Genomic DNA, 27,209 nt, shown 5'->3' on the forward strand with positions numbered 1-27,209 from the left:
GCTAACTATAGCTCATCCCAATACAATTTACCTTTAGGAGAGGGACCCAAGGGAGGAGATTTCAAACTATGGAACTCTGGATTTCAAGGGCTGGAATTCTAGTTTCTAAAGCAGTCCCTAGGATGCCAAAGGCCCATCCTGCAGTTCCTAATAATGGACCTCAAAGGTGAGTCACACCCTCTTTCAAAGGGGCCCTAGCAACTAGTAGAATGTGGGTTATTATGAGGACAGGGGATTGTGATGGAGGCTCAGCTGTACAATCTGGTGAGACCAAATGTTAGTAGCTCAAAAGATGTCCTTTGGCCCCAATTGGCAGCACCGTGGTTTTCAGGATGGCAGCGGAGGACAGGGAGATGATGGAAGCCCGGGGAGCAGGAGAAAGCTGCCCAACTTTCCCCAAGGTGGTGCCCGATGACCCCATGTCTGAAGGGAAATCAAGAGCCTCTTTGGTAAGGGGGGGTGGTGCCTTGTTTCACTGCCCTAGCCTGTCCCTCCATGGGGAGGAGAGTGCCATGGGGTCACGCCCCAGGTAGCTGAGTGCTAGGAGATCCCAGAGAGCTGCCGAGAAGAGCAAGTGAGGTACACCCCACCCCATAATGGCCCCAGCTCTCACCAGGGACCAGGTGGCCCTAGATAATATTGTGAAGTCACTTGAGGCTGGCCTGGGTCTCTCCCATCTCACCCCACTCGGGGCCCTTTCCTCCCTCTGTGAATGGGACCTGGCTCCCCCACAGCCCTGTGGAGGTCCCCTATGTTTGGGTTCCTCCCTCTGGAGCCCCAGGAGGGTGGGTGTCTGACTGGTCTCCAAGTCACACAGAGTGGGGCTGGGCAGGTAACCAGGAAGGCAGACTTCCACCTCAACCCCACAGGCCTCCCCTTGCAGCTTGGGGGCCCCATCGCCTCACGTGGGTGTGCTCCCCGCTTCCCTGTAACCCCCGGTGAGCACACCTCCGCTTACAACCCCGGCTAGGTCCTCACGGGTCACAGCCTTCTTTTATCCATCCCACCCAGTCCTCTGGGGCCTGTGGCCGTGGAGGTGCCCGGGGTGGCATGGGGGCGCCCCCAGGCCCACTCCGCCCCGACCCCTGAGGCGCCCCCTCACCGCTCCAGGAGGCAGAGTCCCCGAAGCCAGACTCTTCCTACAACCACCTGGAGGAGATGGAAGCTTGCGAAGACGGAGGCTGCCCGGGGCCCCCCAAGTCACCGTCCTCTAAGGCAGGCCACACCACCAAGGGCCAGGCGGGCGACGGACCGGGCCTCGGGGAGCTGGCCCCCGCCCCGGCCGCCCCGGAGCCCCCGGGGACCGAGCGCAACACCGAGATGGAGCTGGAGAAGGTGCGCATGGAGTTCGAGCTCACCCGGCTCCGCTACCTGCACGAGGAGAACGAGCGCCAGCGGCAGCACGAAGAGGTGATGGAGCAGCTGCAGCAGCAGGCCACGCCCCGCCTGGTAGGTGCCCTGGTAGGTGCCCTGGTAGGTGCCCGGTCGGTGCTGGCCCGAGGCCTGGGGGCTGACCCGCATGGTGGGGGACCCTCCCTGCCCAGCGTGGGGAGCCCACCTGACCTGCTTCCCCTGCACCCCCCACCCCCCTCGCCCTCCACACCCCTCCACCCCCACCCCTCTGTATCCCCCCACCCTCTACCCTCCACCCCCTTCCACCCCCCACCCCTCTCTACCCCCTCACCCTTTACCCCCCTACCCTCTACCCTCCACCCCCCCACCCTCTACCCTCCACCCCCCACCCTTCTCTACCCCCCTACCCTCTACCCTCCACCCCTTCCACCCCCCACCCTTCTCTACCCCCCACCCTCTACCCTCCACCCCCTTCCACCCTCCACTCCTCTCTACCCCCCACCCTCTACCCTCCACCCCCTTCCACCCCCACCCCTCTCTACCCCCCACCCTCTACCCTCCACCCCTCTTACCCTCCACCCCCCTACCCTTCTCTACCCCCCCTCTACCCTCCACCCCCTTCCACCCCCCACCCCTCTCTACCCCCCACCCACCACCCCCTTCTACCCCCCACCCCTCTCTACCCCCCCACCCTCTACCCTCCATCCCCCTCCACCCCCCCCTCTACCCTCCACCTCCCCACCCTCCACCCCCACCACCCCACCTCTGTCAGACGTGGGCTGTTGGCTGCCCCAGAGCTTCCCCTATGAGCTGAGATCAACTCTTTAAGGAGAGTTGACCCCGGGAGGGGCCCCAGAGCCACCTGTCCCCCACCCTGCCTGTGGCTTTCCATCTCGAGGAAAGTCACAGCCTTTCCTCCGTGACTGGATTGCGGTCACTCTCTATCCCTCTGCATCTCCTTAGGAGGTGGGAGCCCCACTGCAGCCCGCGCAGTGGATTTCCATACAACCCTCACCTCCCCTTATCAGAGCCGCATTTGTTCTGTGGGTCGGATTGCTCTGCCTTGTTGCCAACTAAAGATGTTAGGCTTCTTTGGCCAAGAAATGGACCACTCTCCCCTAATCCATTTTAGGTGGGGAAAAGATAGCTACTTTTGGTCAAATGGGACGGAAAGGGCTTAGTACTGGGTGACTGGGCCACCGTAAATCCTGAATAACGAAAACTGCCATTGTTTTTTGTTGGTTTTTGTTGTTGTTGTTTTTTTTGGTTTTTTTTTTTTTTTGCTGCCATTGTTGAAAGCATGTTGCTTGGGCTTTAAAATCAGTCCTGGGTTAAAACTCTAGCTCTACCATGTGTAAAGCATGTGATGTTGGGCAAGTTACGAATCCTCCTTGAGCCTTGGTTTGCTCCTCTAGAAAGTAGTCCCTACCTCATTAGGGTCGCAGCGAGGAGTAAAGCAGAGCATGCATGTGAGGCACTTTGCAATGAGCCTGGCACATTAGGTAAGCACTCAATAAATGTTAGCTATTACCATTTTTATGTACTCATGCAATTCACTTCTTGACCTAAATGCAACAATGTGCATTCATCACTTTTCAATTTTATTGGGATGTAATGTATTAGCTATGCTTCCCAGCTCTGAGTCATCCTCACTTCTGAGAAACTTGCCTTCTGTCTTTCTCCAAGTCATTGCTATAATTGTTGAGGAGGATATGACCTAAAGTAAATACCACTAAAAGATCTCCCTACAGGTTAGCCATGTTCCATTAATCAGCACCCTTGAGTTACATTTTATCCAGCTCACATTTCTCTACCTTGTCCAAAAAACTATCTTGAGACACACTATCAAATGGTTTCCCAGAATTAAGATATTACACTACCTATAGCATTTCCCTAATCGACTGGTCCGATTTTTTGTTTTGTTTTGTTTCATTTTTTTAAGAAAAAGAGGTGGGTTTTGCATGATTTGTTTTCAATGGACACATGCTGGGTTTTAACAATTTTCTTTTTCCTGCTCACAAAATACTTGTTTAGTTATACACTGAATGGTTTTGCTGAGCCAAGTCAAGCTTATTGAACTGGGATCTCCAGAATCCATCTTTCTTCCCTTCCTTTTAAAAATCTAGAAAATATTTGCTTGTTTCTAAGACCCTGGCACATTTCCTGAGATCTTTGATTTCTCACAAATAAGTTCCATTTCCAGGGTTGGGGTTTTTATTCTCAGTATCGTGGAGTAAAATGTGTCACAAGTTAGAGCCTGAAACTACTTATGGCACCTGTGGTTAGTGTAGCATGCCTTTGCTCTCTGCCTCCTTCTAACCATATTTGTTTTCCCTTTTTTAGTTTGAAAATCTTACCCTTGCTGGATGAGCTGGAAACCCTTGGTATATAGTCTTATTTGCTGTCTGTCTTCTGCTCAAAAGAGATAGACCATTGAAAGTGTGAAAAGTCTAAAAGGTCTCACAAATGCATGTTTGGTTGTCAAAATCATGATTATCACCCACAGCATTTCAGACTCAAAACACATGCTGGCTGCTTTTGGCGGTAGGAAGTCCCCGGACCCAGAGCGGAGGCGGGTCTGCAGACCACCTGTGCAGGCACCCTGTGCACCTCCCCTCCCACTAGAACACTGGGTTTCTTCCTCTGGTCTTCAACCTGCCTTGCTATAGTCACTTTAGAAATGGTATCACTAGAGTCCGTTTTCTGCCCCGTTGGGTTTCTTGATTTGCCCTCACGTTTTAGGTGGTTGCCCCAAGAGTGGTGTGTCCACAACCCCAGGCTTCCGTTATCGCTTACAATAGTGTTTTGTGTTTTGGGCATTACTGGCAGGTAGAAAGCGGACTTGATTTTTTTTTTATTGGAGTTCGATTTGCCAACATATAGCATATCACCCAGTGCTCATCCCGCCAAGTGCCCCCTTCAGTGCCCATCACCCAGTCACCCCCACCCCTCGCCCTCCCCCCCTTCCACTACCCCTTGTTCGTTTCCCAGAGTTAGGTGTCTCTCCTGTTCCTTCACCCTCTCTGATATTTCCCACTCATTTTCTCTCCTTTCCCCTTTATTCCGTTTCACTATTTTTTATATTCCCCAAATGAATGAGACCATATAATGTTTGTCCTTCTCCGATTGACTTACTTCACTCAGCATAATACCCTCCAGGTCCATCCACGTTGAAGCAAATGGTGGGTATTTGTCGTTTCTAATGGCTGAGGAATATTCCATTGTATACATAAACCACATCTTCTTTATCCATTCATCTTTCGATGGACACCGAGGCTCCTTCCACAGTTTGGTGATTGCGGACATTGCTGCTATAAACATTGGGGTGCAGGTGTCCCGGCGTTTCACTGCATCTGTATCTTTAGGGTAAATCCCCAGCAGTGCAATTGCTGGGTCGTAGGGCAGGTCTATTTTTAATTCTTTGAGGAACCTCCACACAGTTTTCCAGAGTGGCTGCACCAGTTCACATTCCCACCAACAGTGCAAGAGGGTTCCCTTTCTCCACATCCTCTCCAACATTTGTGGTTTCCCATCATGTTAATTTTCCCCATTCTCACTGGGGTGAGGTGGTATCTCATTGTGGTTTTGATTTGTATTTCCCTGATGGCAAGGGATGTGGAGCATTTTCTCATGTGCATGTTGGCCATGTGTGTGTCTTCTTTGGTGGAATTTCTGTTCATGTCTTCTGCCCATTTCATGATTGGATTGTTTGTTTCTTTGCTGTTGAGTTTAATAAGTTCTTTATAGATCTTGGACACTAGCCCTTTATCCTATATGTCACTTGCGAATATCTTCTCCCATTCTGTAGGTTGTCTTTTGGTTTTGTTGACTGTTTCTTTTGCTGTGCAGAAGCTTTTTATCTTGATGAAGTCCCAATAGTTCACTTTTGCTTTTGTTTCCCTTGCCTTCATAGATGTATCTTGCAAGAAGTTGCTGTGGCCGAGTTCAAAAAGGTTGTTGCCTGTGTTCTCCTCTAGGATTTTGATGGATTCTTATCTCACATTTAGATCTTTCATCCATTTTGAGTTGTATCTTTGTGTCTGGCGTAAGAGAATGATCTAGTTTCATTCTTCTGCACGTGGCTGTCCAATGTTCCCAGCACCATTTATTGAAGAGACTGTCCTTTTTCCAGTGGATAGTCTTTCCTGCTTTGTCAAATATTAGTTGACCATAGAGTTGAGGCCCATTTCAGGGTTCTCTATTCTGTTCCATTGATCTATGTGTCAGCTGACTTGATTTTTGAGCCTCCTCCCCATTCTCTCCTTTTTGGCATGAATGGGTGGGTAGATAGATTCCATTGTATTGAAAACTACCTCTGTGAGTATGTTTCTAGCCAGCTTAGGGCACCACGGTCCCTGCCATCTGCCTGCTTACAAAAAGCATGGCATGATTTTAAAAGATATTTTAAAGAATAAACCACGGGTGATGCCTTCTTAACTACAGATCAAAATAGTTATATCAGCTTTTGCTATACTTATATGTTGGTGCTTTCTGCAGTTAAAATGGGGGCTTGTTGGACCTCAAGTATATAGATTCCAGAAATGAGCAATACGCAGGCAGACTCAGCCAGACAACTCAAGCTGCTTTCCCCACCCTCAATACTGTGAGTTTAGGGAGGCCCTATCTCTCTTACTACCTGTCCTCCAGGGGGACCCAACCTTAGGTTGATAGACCACAAACTGACCCTGTGAGACATGTGCCACCAGAAACAGTCAGAAACAGTCACTTGTGCCCAAGGGATGCCCTCTCATTGTGCCGCTGTCCAGAAAACAAGGCTGAGTGTCCGGGCAAGACATCCAGAGAACATTCCTAAGATCTGGTGTCCAGATCTGGGGATCTCAGAGTCTGACAGAGACTGCCACCTGTGTGGCTCAGAGAAAGGAAGGTATGACCTGGCACCTGGCTCGGGAGGAACAAGGGCAAACTGAAGAAGTGCAAACCCACCAGTTCCCTGCACGTGCCAGTGACCTCACTGGGAATGTTTCAGTTCCTGGCCACTCTTCCTCTTATAGTCTGTGAGGGGGGCCATGGTTCCCCTTTCCTCAGGTGAGGAAGACCACCTGGCCAAGGTCACTTTCCCCAGGGGACAAGAGCAGGACTGACCCCCAGACCTGCCTGGTACCCAAGCCTGGTTTGGCCAGCTACACTCTCTTCTTTCCCCCACAGTTCTCGGGAGGCCTCCAGGACCTCCTGCTCCCCCAGAACCAGTTTGCCATGTTCCTGTACTGCTTCATCTTTATACACATAATCTATGTCACCAAGGAGATGATCTTCTTTCTCTTCTCCAAGCACTACCTGTTCTGCATCGCGGCCATTTTGCTCTGTTTGATTAAAACGTTATGGTCATACTTGCAGGTGCTTTTGCTCCCTCCATCACTGGGAACCTCCGTGCCTGTGGGTTACTAGGCAATGACCCAAGTCAGCCTCCGGCCTCCCTTCCTCCTCCTTCCCTCACATGAGCCTCCCCACTGTCAGAGCTCCCTGTTAGGAAAGGCTCTGCTATCAAACCATTTACACTTTAGTGTGAAGAAATGTGTTCAGGCCTTGTATGAAGCCTGAGTTCTCAGTGCAGAGGAAGATGCTTTGTGCCCTCCGAGGGGCGGATTTTAGAAGTTACCAAGTTAGGGAGGTTTCTAGAGGGAGAAGAGGTTTAGGGTCTCTAGGGAATCACAGAAGTCACACCATGACCAGGTTGGTTTGGGATCCACCACATCCACTCACTTGCACAGATCTTGTCTGAGGTGTGGGATGCTGAGGTAGGCTCGGGGGTAACCCCCCAAAGATGTGCACATCCCCATGCCCAGAACCTATGAATACATCATCTTACATAGCAAGAGACAATGGGGAGATGAGCCTGGGTTCCACCATAGGCCCAATGTCATCACAAGGGTTTTTACAAGAGGGAGGGAGAGGGCGAGAGTCAGAGAAGGAAGGGGATGTGATCATGGAAGCAGAATTTGGAATGATCCAAGAAACACAGGTAGCGTTTAGAAAAGGCACAGAAATGAAATTTCTCCAAAAGCCTCCAGAAGGAATGGGGCTCCGGCCAACCCATGCAGACAGGTGGCCACCAGAACTGTAAGAGACTAAATCTGAGTTGCCTTAAGTCACTAAGTGTACAGTACTGCATTGAAGCAGTAATAGGAAAATCATACAGGAGCCAAGACTCCCCAGGCTCCTCCCAGCTCTGCAAATATGTCAGGATAGCAGCACCAGACCATGGACGAGAGTCCATTTAGCCCTGGGCCTGAGCAGGACTATAATGGTCAGTTACGTAGGCTAGAAGCCTACCCCCAGGCAACAGGCAGCTCAAAGAGAGCTGCTAACACTCCAGGGAGCCCAGGACAGACCTACCAGAATCGGACAGGCAAAGGCTAGCCCGACCACTGAGCAGTACAAGCCCAAGGGAGGTGAGGCAAAGCCCCAGCCTGCTCCCAGGGGGGTAGGGAAGGAGGGCTCAAAAGCTTGGCTGGGCCCAGAGCAAGACAGCAGGGTTGCATTAGTGCAAAGTAGAAGGAGGGAAAAAGAAACCAGACCACACAGCCCAACCCTCAGTTCCCAAATGCACACACACACACACACACACACACACACAGTTGCACAGCAAAGTTGTCCACAGTAGAGATGTACACAACCACCCAAATAAAGAGGCAACAACAATAAAAAGGAACAGACCTTGACCACTGGAGGGTTCAGAGTAGGCACAAAATAAAGTCCCTGGTATGTATGTAATGAAGAATTCAGATCCCACCAAGGCCCTGACCTCTAACACACACACACACATACACACACACACACACACACACACACCCCTGCTAGCAGGTCATCAGCTGCTCTGACCCCACCCGCCGTGCCCAGGAGGGAGGACTGGCGCCTGGCTCTGACACAGGAGGCCCTGGGGATAGTGCAGCAAAGCCAATGAGGGTGAACACAGTTGTGTGATCGGGCAAGTCTGAAATGCCCCCTCCTTTTCTGGGGCATAGAGCTCAGCCTTAAGAGAGACTAAAGAATAAGCTTCTGTCTCTTTGGGCTCTGTGAGAGAGATCCGTGAAAACACATGAAAAGAAGACGACCGCCCTGGGATTCAATGTCAATACACATTCTCATGCCACGGAAGTCTATGGTGGCTTCTCATTTTCCGCCCAATTCGGTGCATCCACCCCCATTTATAGCTGCATGTGACCGATATTTACCTGAAAGTCACAGAACTGTCATTTCTCATTAAACTTTGAATGATAGTTTTTGCTATGGGTCCTTTCTCACAGGCATTGCATTTGATCTGGGTTCCTGGGGTAGGATTGAGGTAAGAGGAGGAGGAAATCGGGATATCAAAAAAGATTAAGGCCCAGGTATTTGACTTGTTATAGCAGAAGGATTTGGGAGTTTATAAAAAATACCAAGTGTTATAAAGCCATTAAGTTCATCACCCTATTGCCAGGTAAACTGGACTTAGATACATCCATTTTCCTTACAAATCTTCAGAGAAAAACTTAATTTCCTTGAACAGGTAAGTTAGCATCTCATAAGTTAACATCACATCCTTAGCAATGGGCATGACATCTCCCTCCTGTTCCTCCTACTGTGACTGAAGACTGAAGCCAAGAACCAAACTATGCCCTCTGGGAAAATGAGAACAGCTCATGGTCACTCCTTAAACTTGGCTAAGTTCTCTTGGTTCAAATTCAGAGCAGAAAATCAGAAAGGAGAGGGAGCAAGGTGGAGAGAATTGCACAGGATAGGAAGAGGGCATAGCCGAGAGCTACCAAGAAGACAATAAGTCAACATTCAAGCACTTCTTGAGCACCTCCAATGTGCCAGGCACTTTCCTACATGCTTTACGGAGACTATCTTCACCAAAACCCTGGGAGGAAGATATGCTATTATCTCCATGTCACAGATGAGGATACTGAGGCTCAGAGAGGTTAAATGACTTACCCAAGATCATCTTGGATTCTAAGTCTGACTCCCAAACACAAGAGCTTTCTACACGACCATCTCCCAAGCTGCTGCCTTGAAGGATTTCACAGCCCTGCTGGCAAGATGAGCTTAACATACATGAAAATGTTAGGACACTATCAGCACACAGACCTTAGTGATGGAGGAAATAAAAGAAGAGGTCCCTGGAGCTCAGGATAATAGGAAGACTTCTCAAAAGACCATGTAAGCCTGGGGCAGGTGGAGAGAAGGAGAGGAAATTCACACAACTAAGATCAGGGTTGGAGTGTATACACAGTATGCCGGAGAAAGAGAAGGCTCATCCCTGCTCCAAAAAATGGTGTAAAGGGTAACAGGCCTGGAAGATAGATATGGGGCCAAATTTTATAGTCTTGAATATTGCTCTCAGGAATATGAACTTAATCCCTTGGGACATGGAATCCCTGAAGACTGTAGAGTGAGATAGTAACTCCTTCCAAAAAAGGGAAAAAAATACCTCCTTTCCTCCTCTCTCCTGGGGACCTTGTTCTTGCCTTAACAACCTCCTTCTATTTTCATTCTGGGAACATTCTAAGGTCTTGAGTGTGAGGAATGTATTCAGCTGGAAAAGAAACCCAAACACAGTGGCTTAACCAGATAGAGGTTTATGTTTCTCACATACTAAGAAGTCCCAGGTAAGGCAGTCCATGACTGGTGAAATTGCTCTAGGAAATCAGAGAGGATCTAGGCTGCTTTTTGCTCCACCATCCTTAACTTGACTTTTATCCTCCTCACCCATGGCCTTCAGCCTCATGATCTTAAAGTGGCTGCTGTAGGGGCACCTGGGTGTCTCAGTCAGTTAAGCATTTGCTTTCAGCTCAAGTCATGATCCCACTGTCCTGGAGTCAAGCCCAACACTGAGCTTCCTGTTCAGCAGGAAGCCTGCTGCTCTCTCTGCCTCTGTTCCTGTCGCCCCCCCAACCCCCCAACCCCCCCCCCCACCACTTGGCCTCTCTCTCTCAAATAAATAAAATCTTTAAAAAAGGCGGGGGGGCTTCTGGAGCTATAGGTATCAAACCCACAACTCTAGGTTAGAAAAAAGAAGGGGAAAAAAGAAGCATCTTTTATAAGCTTTCTAGAAAGACTCACCTAGAGACTTCTGCTTATATCTCCTTGGTCAGATTGGGTCATGTAGCTGCAGGGCATCTGAGGTGGTAAGGTTTTCACCTGGACACTGTTGCGGCCTTGAACAAAATTAGGATTCTGACAGTGTGGGGAAAGAGAGGGATGGATATTGAATAAGCAAACAACTCTATCTACCATACCCTGCTTTCTTAGACCTAGCTCCTATGCCCCCAGGCCTACGCCCATCTTGGTGGGAGTGAGAGAGACATGGGGTAGGGCACAGTTAGAGCCAATCCAGGCCCGGCCCACTGTGACATTGATGCCCTAAGGTTTCATTCACGTACCACAGCAGGAAGGTCATCATTTTCTCTGGACACACAACTGGAACAGCTGTGCCTTCATCCTGCTGACCTCTGCCTGAGGCCCCAGGACCTTCCACATCCATGGTAGCTGCCCTGCCTGGGGCTGGGGACCAGACAGGGACACCCCTCTGTGCTGAGTGCCCTCAGCGAAGCTGCATGAGGCAAGTTTGCTCCTGGAGTCTCTCCCCCTTCCTGAGTCCCAGATTCCAAAAAACTGGGCCCAGTGCCTCCCCACCCCCTCACACACACGCCCATCTCTCTCTGGTCAGCCCACTCACACCAAGCTGCTAAAGACTGAGGATGTAAGAGATCCTGCAGGTTTGTTTCAAAGATCCACTCAGCTTAAGTCCCAACAATCAAACACTAATAGTAAAGTTTCAGGCAGGTTTAGGGAGGGAAAGATGAAAGAATCTTTCCTGCTCCCCAGATGGAATCACACAGGTTGTAACCCCAAGCTCTAGGACAATACTAGAGTCCTGGAAACTGCTGGAACCCGCAGGAGGAAAGAGCAGACAGACTTGGTTCCAAAGGCCACTTCCCAGTCCTGTCTGCAATTCCATTTTCGCAGGTGACTACAGACAAGTGGGTTAAGGTTTTCAGGCTTCGTTAGGATGACCTGTAAATTACCTAAACTCTAACTCAGTGGGGTTTGGGGAAAAAAAGACCAAAGCCTAGGATCTGACTTCAGAAATTCTGATTTAATTGATCTGATCTGGGTTCAGTAGTTTCAAAGCTGATTGTAAAGGGCAGCTGCATTACAAAATCTAAATCCTTGCTACGCTTGATCTGAAGACCAGCAGCTTCCCCTTTGCCTGGGGCATCTTAGAAATGCAGCATCCCAGGCCCCACCAGCCCCAACCCACTGATAGCTCCACATTTGACAACATCCCCAGTGACTCTTGGGAGAAGCACTACGCCAGGCGATGTGATTCAATTCATCCCGTTGCTCTGTTATAAAGATCCTGTTCTGGGCCTGGAGGATCTTCCAGTGGGGGCTGTGGAAGCCGGATGGCAAGCAGAGAGAGGACAACTGTGCACGGAGCCTCTAGAAGTGCTGTAGAAGCCTCCCCCAGCATCTGGTGCAGCCCCTCCTCCCTCTGTGCCTTCAGGAGCCCTTGCTCTAGGCTTCTGAGGAATCAAATGATTTCTCCCAGCACTCGGGGATTTACCAGAAACTTCCGGAATCCCCCCAGGCCTGTCTCCGCCTCTGTCCCTTTTTTGATCTAGCTCCTATGTGTGTGTAGCTTGGGAAAATCTTGCTAATATGCATTCATTCATTATTTAAAGGTTGCCACTGTTCCTTCAGGAAGGCTAAGCATGATTAAAAGATGGGATTTTTCCACAGGGCACAGCAGAAAAGCTAGGGCTCCCGCATTTTTAAGCTGTTTTGGCCAAGCCTTGTTGCATAATTTAAAGTCTGTGACTTATTTAGATTTAATTAGCCAAAGGAGCAGCAGCTGAGGTTCACTAGTCAGTATTTATTAAGCACCCTCAAAGGGTTTGGGAGCTCTTTAGAGCAAAAGAGCAGGATCGGCTTTGGACTTGCAAATTTCCCACACCGACGCGGGAGGGGTTACAGATCCTGCCAGCAGGAAGCATTTTTGTGCCTCAAGGACAACAAAGGGGTGGCATCAAAGGGCCTGCAGTCACAGGACACAGGCAGGCAGAAGCCTTCTCCTCAGCCCTCAGTCGGTGGGGTCAGGCCCCTCGCGGGGTTGTAGGACAGGTAAGTGTGGAGACAGGGTGAATGGTAAGTGCAGAGCCATACACATGAGAGGTGCCAGTAAGAGAAGGGCAGGGAATGTGTAGTGATTGACACCTGACCTGAAGAGCTGGGGGGCGTAGAGGGGATGGCCCTCGATTGTGGGCCCCAGTGCCGAAGAACAACAGTGCCAGGCCCATGGTCAAAACCAAGGCTGCGACTGCAGAGCCTGAAACCACGTGTGCCTTCCACCCCTCCGATGGCAGCGGTCCCCCTGAGCACAGCCTGTGCCACACCCCCAGGGTTGGCCCATGAGGCCGGCCCTGGAGGCAGATGGAGGAGACCCTCAGTGTATGGGGCTTTTGTGGTACCTCTCAGTCCCACTCTGAGAGAGCATAGATCCCTTCTGCCCTAGAGGCCAGAAGGAGGAAAGTGGGCTCTGTGCCCTTTGAGAAGGTGTGGGAACGAACCCCTGGAGCAGACCCGTGGTGGAGGAGGCTGGGTCTGGTGATCTGTGGAGAGGTCAAGTGGGCCCCTTGTCTACCCGCCAGCTCTAGAAGCAGAGTCTGAGGGAGCAGGAGGCAGCTCAGGCTTGCAGGTCCTGCTCCAGGCTCTCAGCTGGAAATCACAGGGCTAAGGAAACCTCAAGCTTTCCAACTCTGACTCTAGGGTATTATCCCTCACGGCCTCCACCCCCACCCAGTTCCATTCAGCTGATCATTTTTCTCTAGACTTGAAAATCCCAAAATAAGAGAATAAAGTTACACTTTTTACCCCTATGAACCTCTCTTGTTTCAAATGACACAGTCACTTTCCCTCAAACTTCTCTTCAAAGAAGCCTTTGTAGGGTCCTGGGGCAGAGAGCAGGCCTTGGAAGCCAGCCACCGGGAAGCCACACAGAAAGTGCTGAGTAAGGCAACCCTGGATTGAGAAGGAAAGTTCTGGGGCGGGGTGTTCCAGAAGCCGCTCTCCACCCCAGGAACACCAGTGTGGGACCTCCCAAACATGGAACAGCTCTTCTCTCCGTATCCCGTGCCAGATGGCACCCCAGCTAATAGGGGGGCTACGGGGACCACCCCACTGCCGGACACTTAACAAATGAACAGTCCAGTGAACAAAAGGATGCAATAGGCAACCTGAGAAAGATTCCATGAGCTAAAGCATTCTACGAAGGCTTCTGGAAGAGGGAAGCTCACACTTACTGAGTACCCCCTGGGGATCCCACCGTGTCCAGTGCACTTTGCATCATCACATTTCATCCGGAGGCCACTCCCCAGGCAGCACTATTACCATCACCACTTTGCATATGGGAAAACCCACTCAGGTTCAGGAGTTGCCTGAGCTAACTCAGCCAGAAGGTTCCAGAGACCAAGTACGGCAAGGAGGAGCCGAAAGTTGATGTAAAAAAATAAAACAAATCTATGTCTTGTGTACTTGGGTTTGTGGATGAAGATCCAGAGCTGCTTGGATAACCTACATGAAGAGGCCTGTCACTGTGTTTCAAATGATATGGTGCACACCCACTGGGTCTCTCCCAGTGCGTACGTATATCTAGGAGTAGCACCTTTGAAGGTACGGGCTTAAAAAGCTCCCTTTTCATTCTACCCATTCTCTCATTTCCTCCCACCAAAGGCTGTGGAGGGAAATGTTTTGGGGAGAGGACAGGGGTATAAGTCCTCACTGGCCCACCTGCTGCCCACATATCCACCATTTTCTTGAGGGCTGAGTGGGAGATCCACACTCAGAGCCTTGAAGAGCTTCCCTGGACCCCATCCAACACCTACTGGGTCCCTCAAATCAGGTGAGGAAGTCTGCGGCTGGCCTGGGAAGTCTTCTCTCTTCAGTCAGCTGTGCCTGGCTCTGTTAAGGCCAGGGTACTGTAGCAGGTGTGTGAAAGAAGGGGGAGATGCTCAGACCCAGAGAGAAATCCCAGGCTTCACTCTCACTGATTTTCACTTCTGGGTGACTTCTGTATCCTCACAAAGCACCCTTCCCCCAGCTCCCCTATCCAGCCCATATCAGAACTTGGCTGTGTTCCTAGAAAATGATGAGCTTGGACTTGAAGACTCTGAAAGCACAGCGAAGTATAGAAAGCTCACCTGCTCTCAGATATCAGGCTACCTTCAGAGGATCTCCAGATAACTGCCCTAAGCAAACCACACAGTGCAGGACTATCCGGATTCTCAAAACAGATCAGTGAGGGCAGGGATCAAAAACTGGGATGCCCAGAGGGCCCAGGCATGGCAGGTAAAACAAGGATGCTGACCCCATGTGGCTGACAGGAAATAATAAGCCAGTGCAAAGGAGGCAGCCCTATGCCCCTTCCCTCCCACCCATTTTTACCACGTAAGCATACAGGCCGTGTCCAGTTCAAGAAAAGCCAGGAACCCAGTCTTTTTATGTGATAACTGCTGATTGTGAATTATTGGTTCCTTTTTTTTTTTTTTTCACCATACTATGGACCTAACAAACATCTGTGGGCCCACTGGTTTGCAAGCTCTGAACTTGAGATGTGATTTCCTTTATGATACAATCTCTGTTGCACTCTGAGACTGGCTAGGGGATTTCTTTAAACAGAAAGCTCTCCTAGTACAAAAATAGAACGTGATTCACTCCAGCAGTGTTTAGGCACGGAAGCAGCAGTGAGAGATCCTTCTGCCCTCCACGACTGTCTCGCCTTGAGGTGTTTCAAGAGACAGGTCTCTTAATGCATTTCAAATCCAGTTAGAGTGGCAAAAATCTAATTTCCATACAACTTCTTGAAGGAAGATGGGAATTTAGCTCAAGCCTGGATCAGGATTAAAGCGGGAGCAAGGCAGGGGCCTGGAAGCGGGGAAATGAGGCAGGAGAATCTGTTAGGGGTGGAGGGTGAGGCTGAGTACCCAGGCTGAGCGAGTTGAAGTGAGGCAGGCAACAGCTCTGTGAGGTTTGTTAAAGTGGTGGGGCCTGGGGACCAGAGCCAGCCAGAGAGGGGAAGAGGGGGAGGGAGCATCATTAGTTGCCATGGCAACCGAGGATTCAGGAAAGGGGGAGAAAGAGCGAGGGGGATCTCACAGAAGAGCTATGTTGGGCTGCTGCCTACAACCAGCTCTCTCATCTCCACCCAGGCACTTTGTCTATGACTCCTTGTCTACGGCTCCCCCTGATGCCTCCCCCACCGGATTCTGCTCATCCCTGGCACAGATAAATTACTATGAAATTATACTGAGAACATTTAGATCCCAAACGTGGGTAGGATGGATGAGTACCTACTTACTGTGCTTCTGGGCCTCCCCTCTTGAATTAAATAACATTTTCCCCACTGTCCTGCCGTAAAGCCTCTAATACCACTATCAGGGCAAAATTTCTTGGATAAGGATTTGTTTGTGTTCCATTACAAACCCTCATTAGGAAGGCTGACATCATGGATATTAATTTCTAGACTCTCGTATGGAATGAACTTATCACATGGAGCAAGGATCTCCACTTCAGACTAGGTACGTTCACCAGTAGGGTTCAGACATATCTGAACATGTATGATAAACTGGTGGGCCAGGCCCCAGACGGGCCAGTTCATAGAATGCCTTCAGTGGTACCCACTGTGTATGTCCAGCATTCATTTCCCCTTGATTTTTTTAGGGGGGAGGGACTCCATGTTCCCTAATCTTAGTCCATGAGGTTCAAGGGGGCTGATTTTCAATCAAGAGTGGGCCCAAGACCCAGACCAGCCAATGAGAACATTCTGTCTCTGGTCCAAATGATTAGTTCCTGTGTGGACACGTTATCCAAGCCTGACCAATGAGTCTCAAACCTGTTTTTTGCTAGAGCACCTGGGAAGATAAGCTCTGAATGAGTAGACTGTACGTCCACAGCAGCTGGTGACCATCTTGTTCCACTAAGGGGAAAGCCCGCCTGAGAATAAAGCTTCCAAGGAGAAAAGCTTCCAAGCTTCCAAGAAGAGATAAGAAGACACTGACAGGGAGAGACAGGTGGGAAGGAGAAGGAAAGAGAAAGGGAGTCCTTGTTGGCATGACTCAAGCCCCTGGATATTCCAGTTTTCTACTGGAAATAAGAGACATCCCGAAAGCTTTTCAGTTGCTGTTAACATTGATTTGAATTGGGTAGCTATCACTTGGAGCCAAGTGTTCTGAATCACACAAGGGCTTTCCCATTTGGCTAAAGAAAAGAGGATTATATGAGTTGGAACCTGGGATTGGCAATAGCTAATGGAGGAAATATCATGGCATCTGCTCCCAGCCTGTCCTGTGGAGAAAGATATGGAGATGAACCCAAACCAGGGAATTTGGGAGCCATGGCAAGAGGTGGGGTTCTCACGTGCACAACCACAGCAGGAAAGGGAGCCATCTCCCCATTTCTTGAGGGAAAATAGCCCTGCTTTGGTACCAGGAGGGGATGGGGCACTGATGATAGCACAGGGGACCTGTTGGAGAGAAACTCTGAGGGCAAGTATATGTTGTGCACTGCCAATATGCAGAGCCCTGCACTCATAAGAGGGTCCAGGAAAAGACTGTGAAAGGTCTGGAGCAACCCAAATGTCCATCACCTGATGGGTGGATAACTAAAATGTGGGATATCCATAAAATGGAATATTGTCTGGTGATAAAAAGGAATAAAGCATGGTACAACATGAATGAACCTTGAAAATACTATGCTAAGTGAAAAAAGCCAACCACTAAAGACTACATAGTATATGATTCCATTTATATGAAATGTCCAGAATAGACAAATCTATACAGAAAGAAAGCAGATTAGTGGTTGCCTGGGATCGGGGGAATAAGGGGCTTGGGGAGTGACAGCTAACATTGCAGGGTGATGAAGTATTCTAAAATTGATTGTGGTGATGGTTATATAGCTCTGAATATACTAAAGCCACTGAATTCTACACTTTAAGTGGGTGAATTGTATGGTAGGTGAATTATATATTGATAAAACTGTTAGCCAAAATAGGTCTTGAGGTTCCTACCCAGTCTGTCTATGGGGGGGGGGCGGGGAAGAGTGTGGGGTCAACCTCCAGAAGGCCCAGGGTACATCCTGCAGCTGCTGCTACTTGGGGTGTCAGTTCTGCCCTTAAACCCAAAGTGCTCTGGACTGGCACTTTAAGAGGGCTCCAATCTGGCTCATCCCTCCCCACAGGGTAAGGAATCTGTGAGGTCAAGTGGATATATCCACCACATACATACCTTAGTCCCAGACCATACCCAGGATATATAGGGCCCAGAAACTCCTTGCTCAAAGGCCCCAAACCTGTTTTTAGAACCCAAAGGCCTCTTCTCCAGGCCTTTCTTTCCAAGTAGACTGAATTGGAGGTGTGCATACAAGACGTATAATTGGAACTGGATACATAGGCTGGAATACCCACAGCGCCCCTTCAAATGGTGAGACAAGCTGAGAGTGAAGTGGAGCAGCCATGGGCCATGAGTAGGGGGTCAGGAGTCCTGGGGCCAGCTCTCCCCACAACTACCATGTTCTAGCATGGGGATTGGAGGAGTCTGAGAACTCTCAAGTCAACCTTGACCTTCCATGTCAGGATGAAGATAGATTTTTCAGGATAGGAGTTTAGAACATTTAACATTGGTAGCTTGCTTTAGGATTAGAAGATATTTAAGTGCATGATTTGTGGACTTCATTCGTCCTCTTGCACTGGAGCCCCACAAATACAAAGGTCCAGCCTTCTAGGAGATTCCACATTTAAGAGAAAAAACATCTTTCAGAGCTCTCCTTTCCATGAACTCTGGTGTAGGGTAGTTGCAGACTGCATGAATTTGGGCAACATGGTTAATAGATTCCTTACTCCAGGCTAAAGAGAAAGCTGACACATTGCCTGTCCACAACCTCCAAGTTTAATGACTTCTCTCAAAGTCTTTCAACTGAGCCATGGTTCAGGCATGTAGTGAGATGCAGTCTGGAGACTGGGGTGGTTCTATGAGCCATACAAAGGAATCCTGTGCTTGTCTGGCTCTCTTGATTTGTTTTTGTTTTTGTTTTTGTTTTATAAGATATGTAATAGAGTTCCATTGGTCAGGAATAATAGCAGAAGCTCACAAGAGGGGCATCTGGGTGGTTCAGTGGTTGAGCATCTACCTTCAGCTCAGGGTGTGATGCCAGGATCCCGGGATCAAGTTTGACATTGGACTCCCTACAGGGAGTCTGCTTCTCCCTCTGCCTATGTCTCTGCCTTTCTCTCTGTGTCTCTCATGAAGAAATAAATAAAATCTTTTAAAAAAGAAAAAAAAAAAAGAAGCTCACAAGAAACATCAGAAGGCTGGGCTGGGGCTTGATAGCCAAAAAGCCCTGGGGGATCCTGTGTTAGTGCCCTTGCAGTAGAGCCTGCAAGTCCTTGAAGAAGTTATCACCTGGTTGAGGAAATAACACTGACACTAAAGTCATTAAAATAGTAGAAAAATAGTAGCAATATAATTTAGGGTGTGACATAAAGTCTTCTCAAGACTAGAGATTACCTGGTCCAGAATGTCTCCTTGGCACTCTGGGCATTTTGAGCCAGATAATTCTTTGCTTGATAGGGAGTGGGCACTGGGAGTTGTCCTGTGCATTGTAGAATATTTAACAGCATCACAGTCTCTACCCACTAGATGCCAGTGACAGGCTCCCTGTTTTAGTTGTGACAATGATAAATGTCTCTAGACATGGCCAAATGTCCCCCTGGTGGGTCAAAATTGCCTCCAGTTGAGAACCACTGCTATAGTGTAGACCCTGCCCAATCATCTCCATATGATTAATGTCTACAGACTGAAGGCATCACAGGAAGTCAGAGGAGAAAGAGATGATAGTGGGCCGGAGAAGCCTGGTTCTTAGAGGAGGAGGTGGCCACAAAGGATGGGTAGGATTTGATTAATCTAGTAGAAGGACAATGCTTCAGACAGAGGAAACAGTGTGCCAAAGGCAAGGGCATCCCCCATGTGGTCATGCAGGTGTGCTATGGCCAAGTGTCCCACTGAGGGGACAAGTGGGAGCTGAAATGCAGTCCACCCTCCCCTGGCCAAGCCATTGTTTTGGGTGCTGGGTTGTGTCAGTCCAGAGGAAGGGGAGCCTTTTCTTAGTACAAAGGTATCTTGTATGTCCCCCACCTTATGGGCTCCTGGTACTGTATATGTCCAGAGGGGGCCTTTTTCTTAAAGATTTTATTTATTTATTCATGAGAGACACAGAGACAGAGAGAGGCAGAGACACAGGCAGAGGGAGAAGCAGGCTCCATGCAGGGAGCCCAACGTTGGACTCGATCCCAGGTCTCCAGGATCAGGCCCTGGGCTGAAGGCGGCGCTAAACTGCTGAGCCACTGGGGCTGCCCAAGGGGGCATTTTTCTAATGACACACAGGCGCCACAGAGGCCAGCCAAGGCCCCACAGATGAGCACAGCTGGGATGGAGAGGAGAGGCAAACCAGCGAAGTAGCCAGCACTCTATCAGGGGCTCTGGCTTTCGCTGGCCCTGGTTGGCCCCACTGCACCCCTCTGCACTCTGACTGGTCTGTGGGGACCCTGCCCTGCCCTGCAGAGGTCCTGCACAGAAGAATGAGAAAGAATTTCTTTCAAGAACTCAAAGTAGGGATGCCTGGGTGGCTCAGTGGTTGAGCGTCTGTCTTCCTTTGGCTCAGGTCGTGATCCTGGGGTCCCTGGATGGAGTCCTATACCGGGCTCCCTGCAAGGGAGCCTGCTTCTCCCTCTGCCTGTGCCTCTACCCACCCCCTCTCTGTGTGTGTCTCTCATGAATAAATAAATAAAATCTTAAAAAAAAAAAAGAGCTCAAAGCAGGCTGAACCAAAAGGAGAAGGAAAGCTCTGAGAGAAGAGGCTGGACCTGGAGACCGACCACAGCTGGTGTCCATGGGTTCAGGTCACTGCTGCTGGGGCGGCCCCCCCACAGAAAGGCCCTGCACAGGAGCAACCACTCCCCAGGGAGGACCTTCTACCCAGAGCCCCCCACCTCCTGCAAAGAGACTTTCAGAAATTCCAGGAACCCCTGGCCCCATCACTTTGCCTTCTTTGCCCATCCATCCAGCTGTGGCCCAGTACAACCCAGGGTGCAGGTGCTCCTGGGGATACACGAAGATCGAAGATCGTCACAGGCCATGTATTTGGTGTGGGTCATTTAAAGAGCCTCACAGGGGGATCCCTGGGTGGCACAGCGGTTTAGCGCCTGCCTTTGGCCCAGGGCGCGATCCTGGAGACCCGGGATCAAATCCCACGTCGGGTTCCCGGTGCATGGAGCCTGCTTCTCCCTCTGCCTGTGTCTCTGCCTCTCTCTCTCTCTCCCTCTGTGTGACTATCATAAATAAATAAAAATTAAAAAAAAAATAAAGAGCCTCACAGGACGAGCGCTCAACCTCCACCCCAGCTTTCCCCTGCTGGTGTCCTGCCTGAGCTCACAGAGGTCAGAGGTCTCAGTCCAGGGGTGCTGCTCATTCCCCTCCTACTTCTCATTTTACAGTCACCCTTCTCCCACCTCTCGAAAAGAAAGGCACACCCCTCACCCATGCCAAATCCTACCATGGTGCATTGGCTTAGGAAAAAATGTATGGCGCATCAAAGCTGCACTCTAAATCCCGGTATCGGTGTTGAGGAAAGGAGTGACTGATGACTGGGCAAATCAATAAGGTTCTAATTCTTTGCTTTCATTCAAAGTGAAAGAGAATCTCTTCTAGTTGTCAGCTGATAGATTCTTAATGACCCACCCATATGATCGTGGGCATATAACTCAAAAAGAATTTCTAAAATTGATTGACAAACTCCTTATACTTCTTTGTACTTACGTATGTGAAAAGGTTACTGAGCTCAGCTCTCACATCTATTAACACACACACACACACACACACACACACACACACACAAGAATTAATGCTGAACCCTGACCTCATCTAGCAATGAGTAATATTCATTCATGGAAACAGGAACTAATTGGGGCAGGAAAAAGGCTTTATCTCATTAAGAAATGTATTTCCAATTAAGCTTTATTCTTTATGCTTCCTTAGTATCTATTAAAAATCCCTAATGGCATTTGTTTTGATTGTGGACTAGTTGTCATGGTACAAATCGAGAGAAAATATTCTCTTAACATTTCGAATCTATGGTCACAGGAAATTTAAAAACTTAATTCATTTTATATACAAAGCTTTTGGAGAGAAGTATGACAAGGTGGTACATAAAAGTCATCCGATCACAAAAATATATGAGGATAAAATTATGTAGGAAAAGGAGAATGGAAATATAAACTAGAGGAGGAGAAAAAAGAAAGATGACATTTTTTCCTACTGTTATAAACTTCACGTGTTTTTTAAAAGGATGGCAGTATGAATGGCTATAGTATTTCATTTGGAAATATTTTTCAGAGTTCTAAAAGCAGTTTTATTTTCCTTTTTTTAATATAAATTTATTTTTATTGGTGTTCAATTTGCCAACATATAGAATAACACCCAGTGCTCATCCCGTCAAGTGGCCCCCTCAGTGCCCGTCACCCAGTCACCCCCACCCTCCGCCCTCCTCCCCCTCCACCACCCTTAGTTCGTTTCCCAGAGTTAGGAGTCTTTCATGTTCTGTCTCCCTTTCTGATATTTCCCACTCATTTTTTCTCCTTTCCCCTTTATTTCCTTTCACTATTTTTTATATTCCCCAAATGAATGAGACCATATAATGTTTGTCCTTTTCCGAATGACTTATTTCACTCAGCATAATACCCTTCAGTTCCATCCACGTCGAAGCAAATGGTGGGTATTTGTCGTTTCTAATGGCTGAGGAATATTCCATTGTATACAGATACCACATGGCAGTTTTATTTTCCAATGTCAGTGTTTGCACACACCAGAGGGCTCACCCTATGTAACTACAGTACAAAAAAAAAAAAAAAAAAGAATGCTCCTACAAATGTGCAAGGGGACTAGGTAGTCCTAGAGTTTCAGGATTCTTTGAGGAGTCTGCAAGAAAAACTTTAGACCCTGCCCCCCTAAAGGCCCGCAAGCCTGGCTCTTGGCTGCAAGGAAGGGTGCCTAGAATGAATGCAGAGTTGAGGGCGTGCTGGAGGCTGGGGGGCTCTGACTGGCGCTGGGTTGGTGGGCCAACCAAATGGGCCAAGGAGATCTCCCTCCATCCAATCAACACTTCCCTCCTGTCTTGTTTTCTCATTTTATTTTGAGCATTCCTCTGAAATACCGTCGTCTCCACTCCAGACGTCCCGCCAGGCGGGTGTGAGCTGGGCCCTGGTCGCCCCGCCGCCTGCAGCGCTGGCTCCCCCGGGACCCCGGGGCGTCCCCGCCGGCCGGGCACCCTGGGTTGGGCACCCTGGGCGCGCGCTCGCCGCTCGGGCTCCGGGCTCGTCTCACGCCCAGGGGGGCGGCCCTGAGTTTTGTGCCCTGGGTCCCCGTGTGCACAGCGCCGGGCACCGAGCCTGGCCTGCAGGACCCGGTTGCAGGCAGCAAATACTCGCTAGCCGCGCGGTAGCATCTTCCCGCCCGCCTGGGATGACACGAGTCTGGACTTCCCAGCGTCGCCCTTCTCCGCGCCCAGGGCACCTAGGCGCGTCCCTAAGTCCCCAGGGGCTCCTTTAGGGCCGGGCCCGGGAGGGGCGGTGAGGACGCGCTCCTCGGGGCGGGCGGGGAGCGGGACCTACGAGGGCAGGCCCGGGTCACCTGCCGCCGCCGCGCTGTCACTTGGCTGCACTTACTAGGACGGTCAAACCCAGGCGTCTCTCCCTCCTCCCGGTCCGCTGCGCTGGCCCCTTTCACACCAAGGGATCGTGTCTAAAGTCTAGGACCTAATGCAATGATTTAAGGGCTGGGAGAGAAAGGAGGGGAGTGGGGGGGGGGGGAGAATCCGAGACTGAAAGCCATGCCTAAGCCCCCCGTTTCTTTAAGACCTCTTCTGCCAAAGCAATTTGGCATAGGCATTAAAGAGTCGTTTAAAAATCGTCACACCCTTAACCCATTAATTCCAGTTCTAGGATGCTTGCCCATGGAAGTAATCTGGGGCAAAGGTTTAGGTACGCAGAAACCACTGCCTTGTGATGGAAACTTGAAGTTGAATAGATCAGAGTATAAAAGAACAATAATCAGGCGGGTGTTTAAAATGGTGATTTTTCAAGAATGTGTCATGGCATGGAAAAAATGACCATAGGGAATATTTGTTGAGCACTCACTATGTGCCAGATGTTCTGCTAAATGGTTTATACAGATTCTTACAACCATAGGAGACAGATTTTATTACTGTCACTCTTCTAAAACCTGTGGCCCAAAGGAGGAGCTTGCCTAAGGGTGACTAGCAAATATAGTGTGAAAATTGAGGTGTAGAGTTTATGCAAAGGGCTTAACTGAGTAAGTGGCAGGAGTAGGATTTAAACTTAGAGACTCTGAACTGGGAGCCCAGGCTCTTAACTTCCATGCTCTTAACTACCTGCCACAGTGTGCAACACTGTATGCATCAATAGGCCAGTAAGGTGTATGCACACAAGTGACCCTCCTCCCAACATATGCATAGAAAAATAATTGAAGGACAGACTCGACATTTTCACAAGGGTATCTCTCAGCGGAACAATTACCTGTGATTTAAATATTCTTTATACTGGATATTTAAATTTTTCAACAATGTGTGTGTATCGATTTAACAAGTAGACAAAATGTTATATACAGATTGATTCCACTAAAAAGTCATGTGCTAATTGCAGCACTATTATCATAAAAACTTGAAAATAACTCAAATGTCAATTACTGTTTGAATAGTTAAAATCAATCATAAAAAATATTAGGTGCAATAATTTGTAGGCATTGAAAATGAAGCTTATAAAGACCAAGTGATTCCATATGTGAGGTGCAAAATGGTAGGCATATCATGTGTAATTATTTGAAATATCACTGTGAAATATGAAAAAAAGAAAATAACCGTATTTGGATGGTAGAGTTATATGTGATTTATAAAACTTTTTTTTTTTTTATAAAACTTTTTTGACATCTGTAATGTATTCTTTAATTTCTTGTATAATAAAATTTTTTTCACCGTGTTAAGTTTCAGTTATCAAACTTTGTATGGAACACATGAGCATCTCTTTGCCTTTCTGTCTTATATTTCAACTCACTGCCAAAACACCCCAATAAGAACGGGCATTTTGTCTCTCATTTTACTGATAGGAAAATTAAGGCATAGAGTAGGTAAGTTCATTTGCTAATCTAGCGAATGAATGGCAACCCAAGGGATAGAATCCAGGCCTACAATCCCCCACCCCAGGGCTCTGACCTATAAACAACACAGATTCTCTTAGATAAGGACTGCATGGTGCCTTGATGGAGAATAGAAACCACTATTATTAAGACCTCAAACTGAGATCCAAGTTTGGATTCTCTCCAGTGGGCAAGAGCCTGAAGACAGGAAGCATGCCCTGTTGATGCTGTGTTAAATAGCCCAAGTGGGACTGCCCAAGGCCTAAGGCTTTCTCCCACTACTCTCCAAACCCCTGCACCCACACCGACACCACACCCAGCCAGTCTTGTTCCCAAATGCAGGCTCCCCAAAACATACCCTGCCCTTGGTTGGAGAGAGGCCAGTAGATTTACAGTTTATCCTCTCCCAATGCCCCTTAGGGTATAGCCCTGCCCATGGCCCAATGAAAGGGGCAGGGACCCCAGACACTAGCATGTATGGCACCCAGTAGGCATGAGAAGGAAGCCTAGAAAGAGAGGTGAGAAGAGATCAAGTGTCATCAATAGGGGGTGAAGCCAATGGGAAGCTAGGGGGCTGAGGGGTCTCAGGGAACTTGGTCATCGGGCCCTGGCTGTTCACTTAACAGATGGAGATGTGACCTGCCAGGGTCACACAACAGCCAGAGAGAGTAGGAGTGAGTCCAATCCAAAGCCCAAGGGAATCAGTGGAAGACCAGGCTAGGATTCCAGAGCCAGGATTCGTTCATTTAAAAAATACCCAGTGCCATCCTTGCTTACCAGATCTTTCTGTTCGTATAGGGCCCGAGTCAGTACGTTATTATCCTCAATTTCACCCCCTTGGGGGTCAGTGACCCTCATGGCTCAAATGGGAAAAATCTAGCAAGTCACAGGAGAGGGAGCAACTCCCTCTCCACAAAAACGAACCCAATCTCCAATACATGAAACAAACCAATGGGCTGAGAGTCCAGGGGTGTGTCCAAGTCCAAGGATCCCAGAGTCAGGAAGAGGCAGGGTTTGAGTGGCCCAGAAAGGGGGGTGTGCTATAAAGAGCTAAGAGAAAAACAGAAGTTCCCCTAAGTACAGTAAGCGTGCAAAGTGCTTAAGAAGTGGTGCTAAGCCCAGGTTTAGCAGTCCTCGTGGCAGGGAAGCATCCTTAAAAAGGAGGAAGAGAGGGGGGTGTTTGGATGGGGCAAGTTGTGCAAATAGTGCATTTAAGTTCTGGCAACTGAAGACCAGGATGATGCTACTGGTACTTTCTGTAAGGAAAGGAGATGTCATTCGGGGATGTAGCCCTGAATGCCACAGGGAGCCTTTTAGGAAAAAGTACAAAAAGCATTGCCTGGAAGGAGACCTGTCCACCTGTCTGAGCTGGCCGATGACCAGATATTTGCTTCCCTGCTTCTGTGGGGTCCAAGCAGTTTCTTTGGAACAAAGCAGGAGAGGGGCAAGTGCTGGACAGAGAAGCTGGGGCATTTTACACCGTAAAATGAGCTCCTGTCACGCTTCTGCTGCTCTGGGTGCTGCAGGTGTGGCTCCTTCACTGCCACCCCAGTACCTCTCTTGTGAAGCAGCAGCTGAGGAGACTGCACGCTGCCTGGGGAGGCAAAGCCCCAGGAGGCAAAGGCCCAGGAAGGAGTCAAGCCTGAGAACCACCATCACCTTCATTTGGAGGCGGAGGCCTGATGGTTCCTTGGAGCACTGTGAGGTTAAGGGGCCTGCAGCACTTAGCTCACTAGTGAAAGCCAGTCGCGAATGACAGAGTTTGTCAATGAGGCAGATCAGATTCTGATTTAAAGGGCTGCCAGTGGGCCCAGGAAGTGAGCCTGGGGTCCAGGATCGAGTCCCACATCGGGCTCCCTGCGTGGAGCCTGCTTCTCTCTGCCTATGTCTCTGCCTCTGTGTGTGTGTGCGTCTCTCATGAATAAATAAAATCTTTAAAAAATAAAAAAATAAATAAAAACTGCGATCTGGGTGCATCACATCCTGACTCCAACGGCACAGCTTCCACTCTTCTTCCATTTCCCCTCCCCATTCCTTTATTGTACATCAGGTGTGTATGTACACAGGTGTATCGCATCTTTTTAAACAAAACAGCCAATGGTATGTTTCAGTTGACAGCAAATGGAGGTGAGATGGGGAAAAATAATGATTGTATGAAAATAGCCCCTTTTTCCTTTAGTGGCCTGCTTCTGTGGCTCTTACCTTTATACCCCAGTAAGTTCGTTTGTCCTCATTGTTTAACAAAGAAAGAACAACATGTAAATTCTTACAGACTTTCTTCGACTGAAGAATTTTAATGTTTTTCGTTTATCATTGTACAACCAAGGACAATTTTATAATTTTGTAAATTTTATAAATTATAATTTTTTGCATGTAGCTGTTACATGTGGGGCCACTGTCTTTAAGTAGGGATAAATTATTCTAAAAGAGGGATGCCTCGGTGGCTCAGGGGTTGAGCGTCTGCCTCTGGCTCAGGTCGAGATCCCGAGGTCCTGGATCGAGTTCTGCTTCTCCCTCTGCCTATGTCTCTGCCTCTCTCTTTGTGTCTCTCATGAATAAATAAATACAAATCTTTTAAAAAAATTGTTCTAAAAGAAA

At 48.9% G+C, this 27,209-nt stretch overlaps 1 protein-coding gene across 1 annotated transcript; it reads left to right on the plus strand.

Moving 5' to 3' along the window:
- Positions 1-332: 332 nt before the first annotated feature.
- Positions 333-8,275, plus strand: TMEM247 (transmembrane protein 247). The gene is made up of 4 exons (XM_041756941.1): positions 333-449; positions 1,111-1,449; positions 6,520-6,695; positions 8,212-8,275. Exons 1-4 carry the CDS (start codon positions 333-335, stop codon positions 8,273-8,275), a joined length of 696 nt encoding a protein of 231 aa, XP_041612875.1.
- The last annotated feature ends 18,934 nt before the right edge of the window (positions 8,276-27,209 follow it).

This window comes from Vulpes lagopus, chromosome 5 (assembly GCF_018345385.1).
Source record: "Vulpes lagopus strain Blue_001 chromosome 5, ASM1834538v1, whole genome shotgun sequence".
NCBI classification, from domain to species: Eukaryota; Metazoa; Chordata; class Mammalia; order Carnivora; family Canidae; genus Vulpes; species Vulpes lagopus.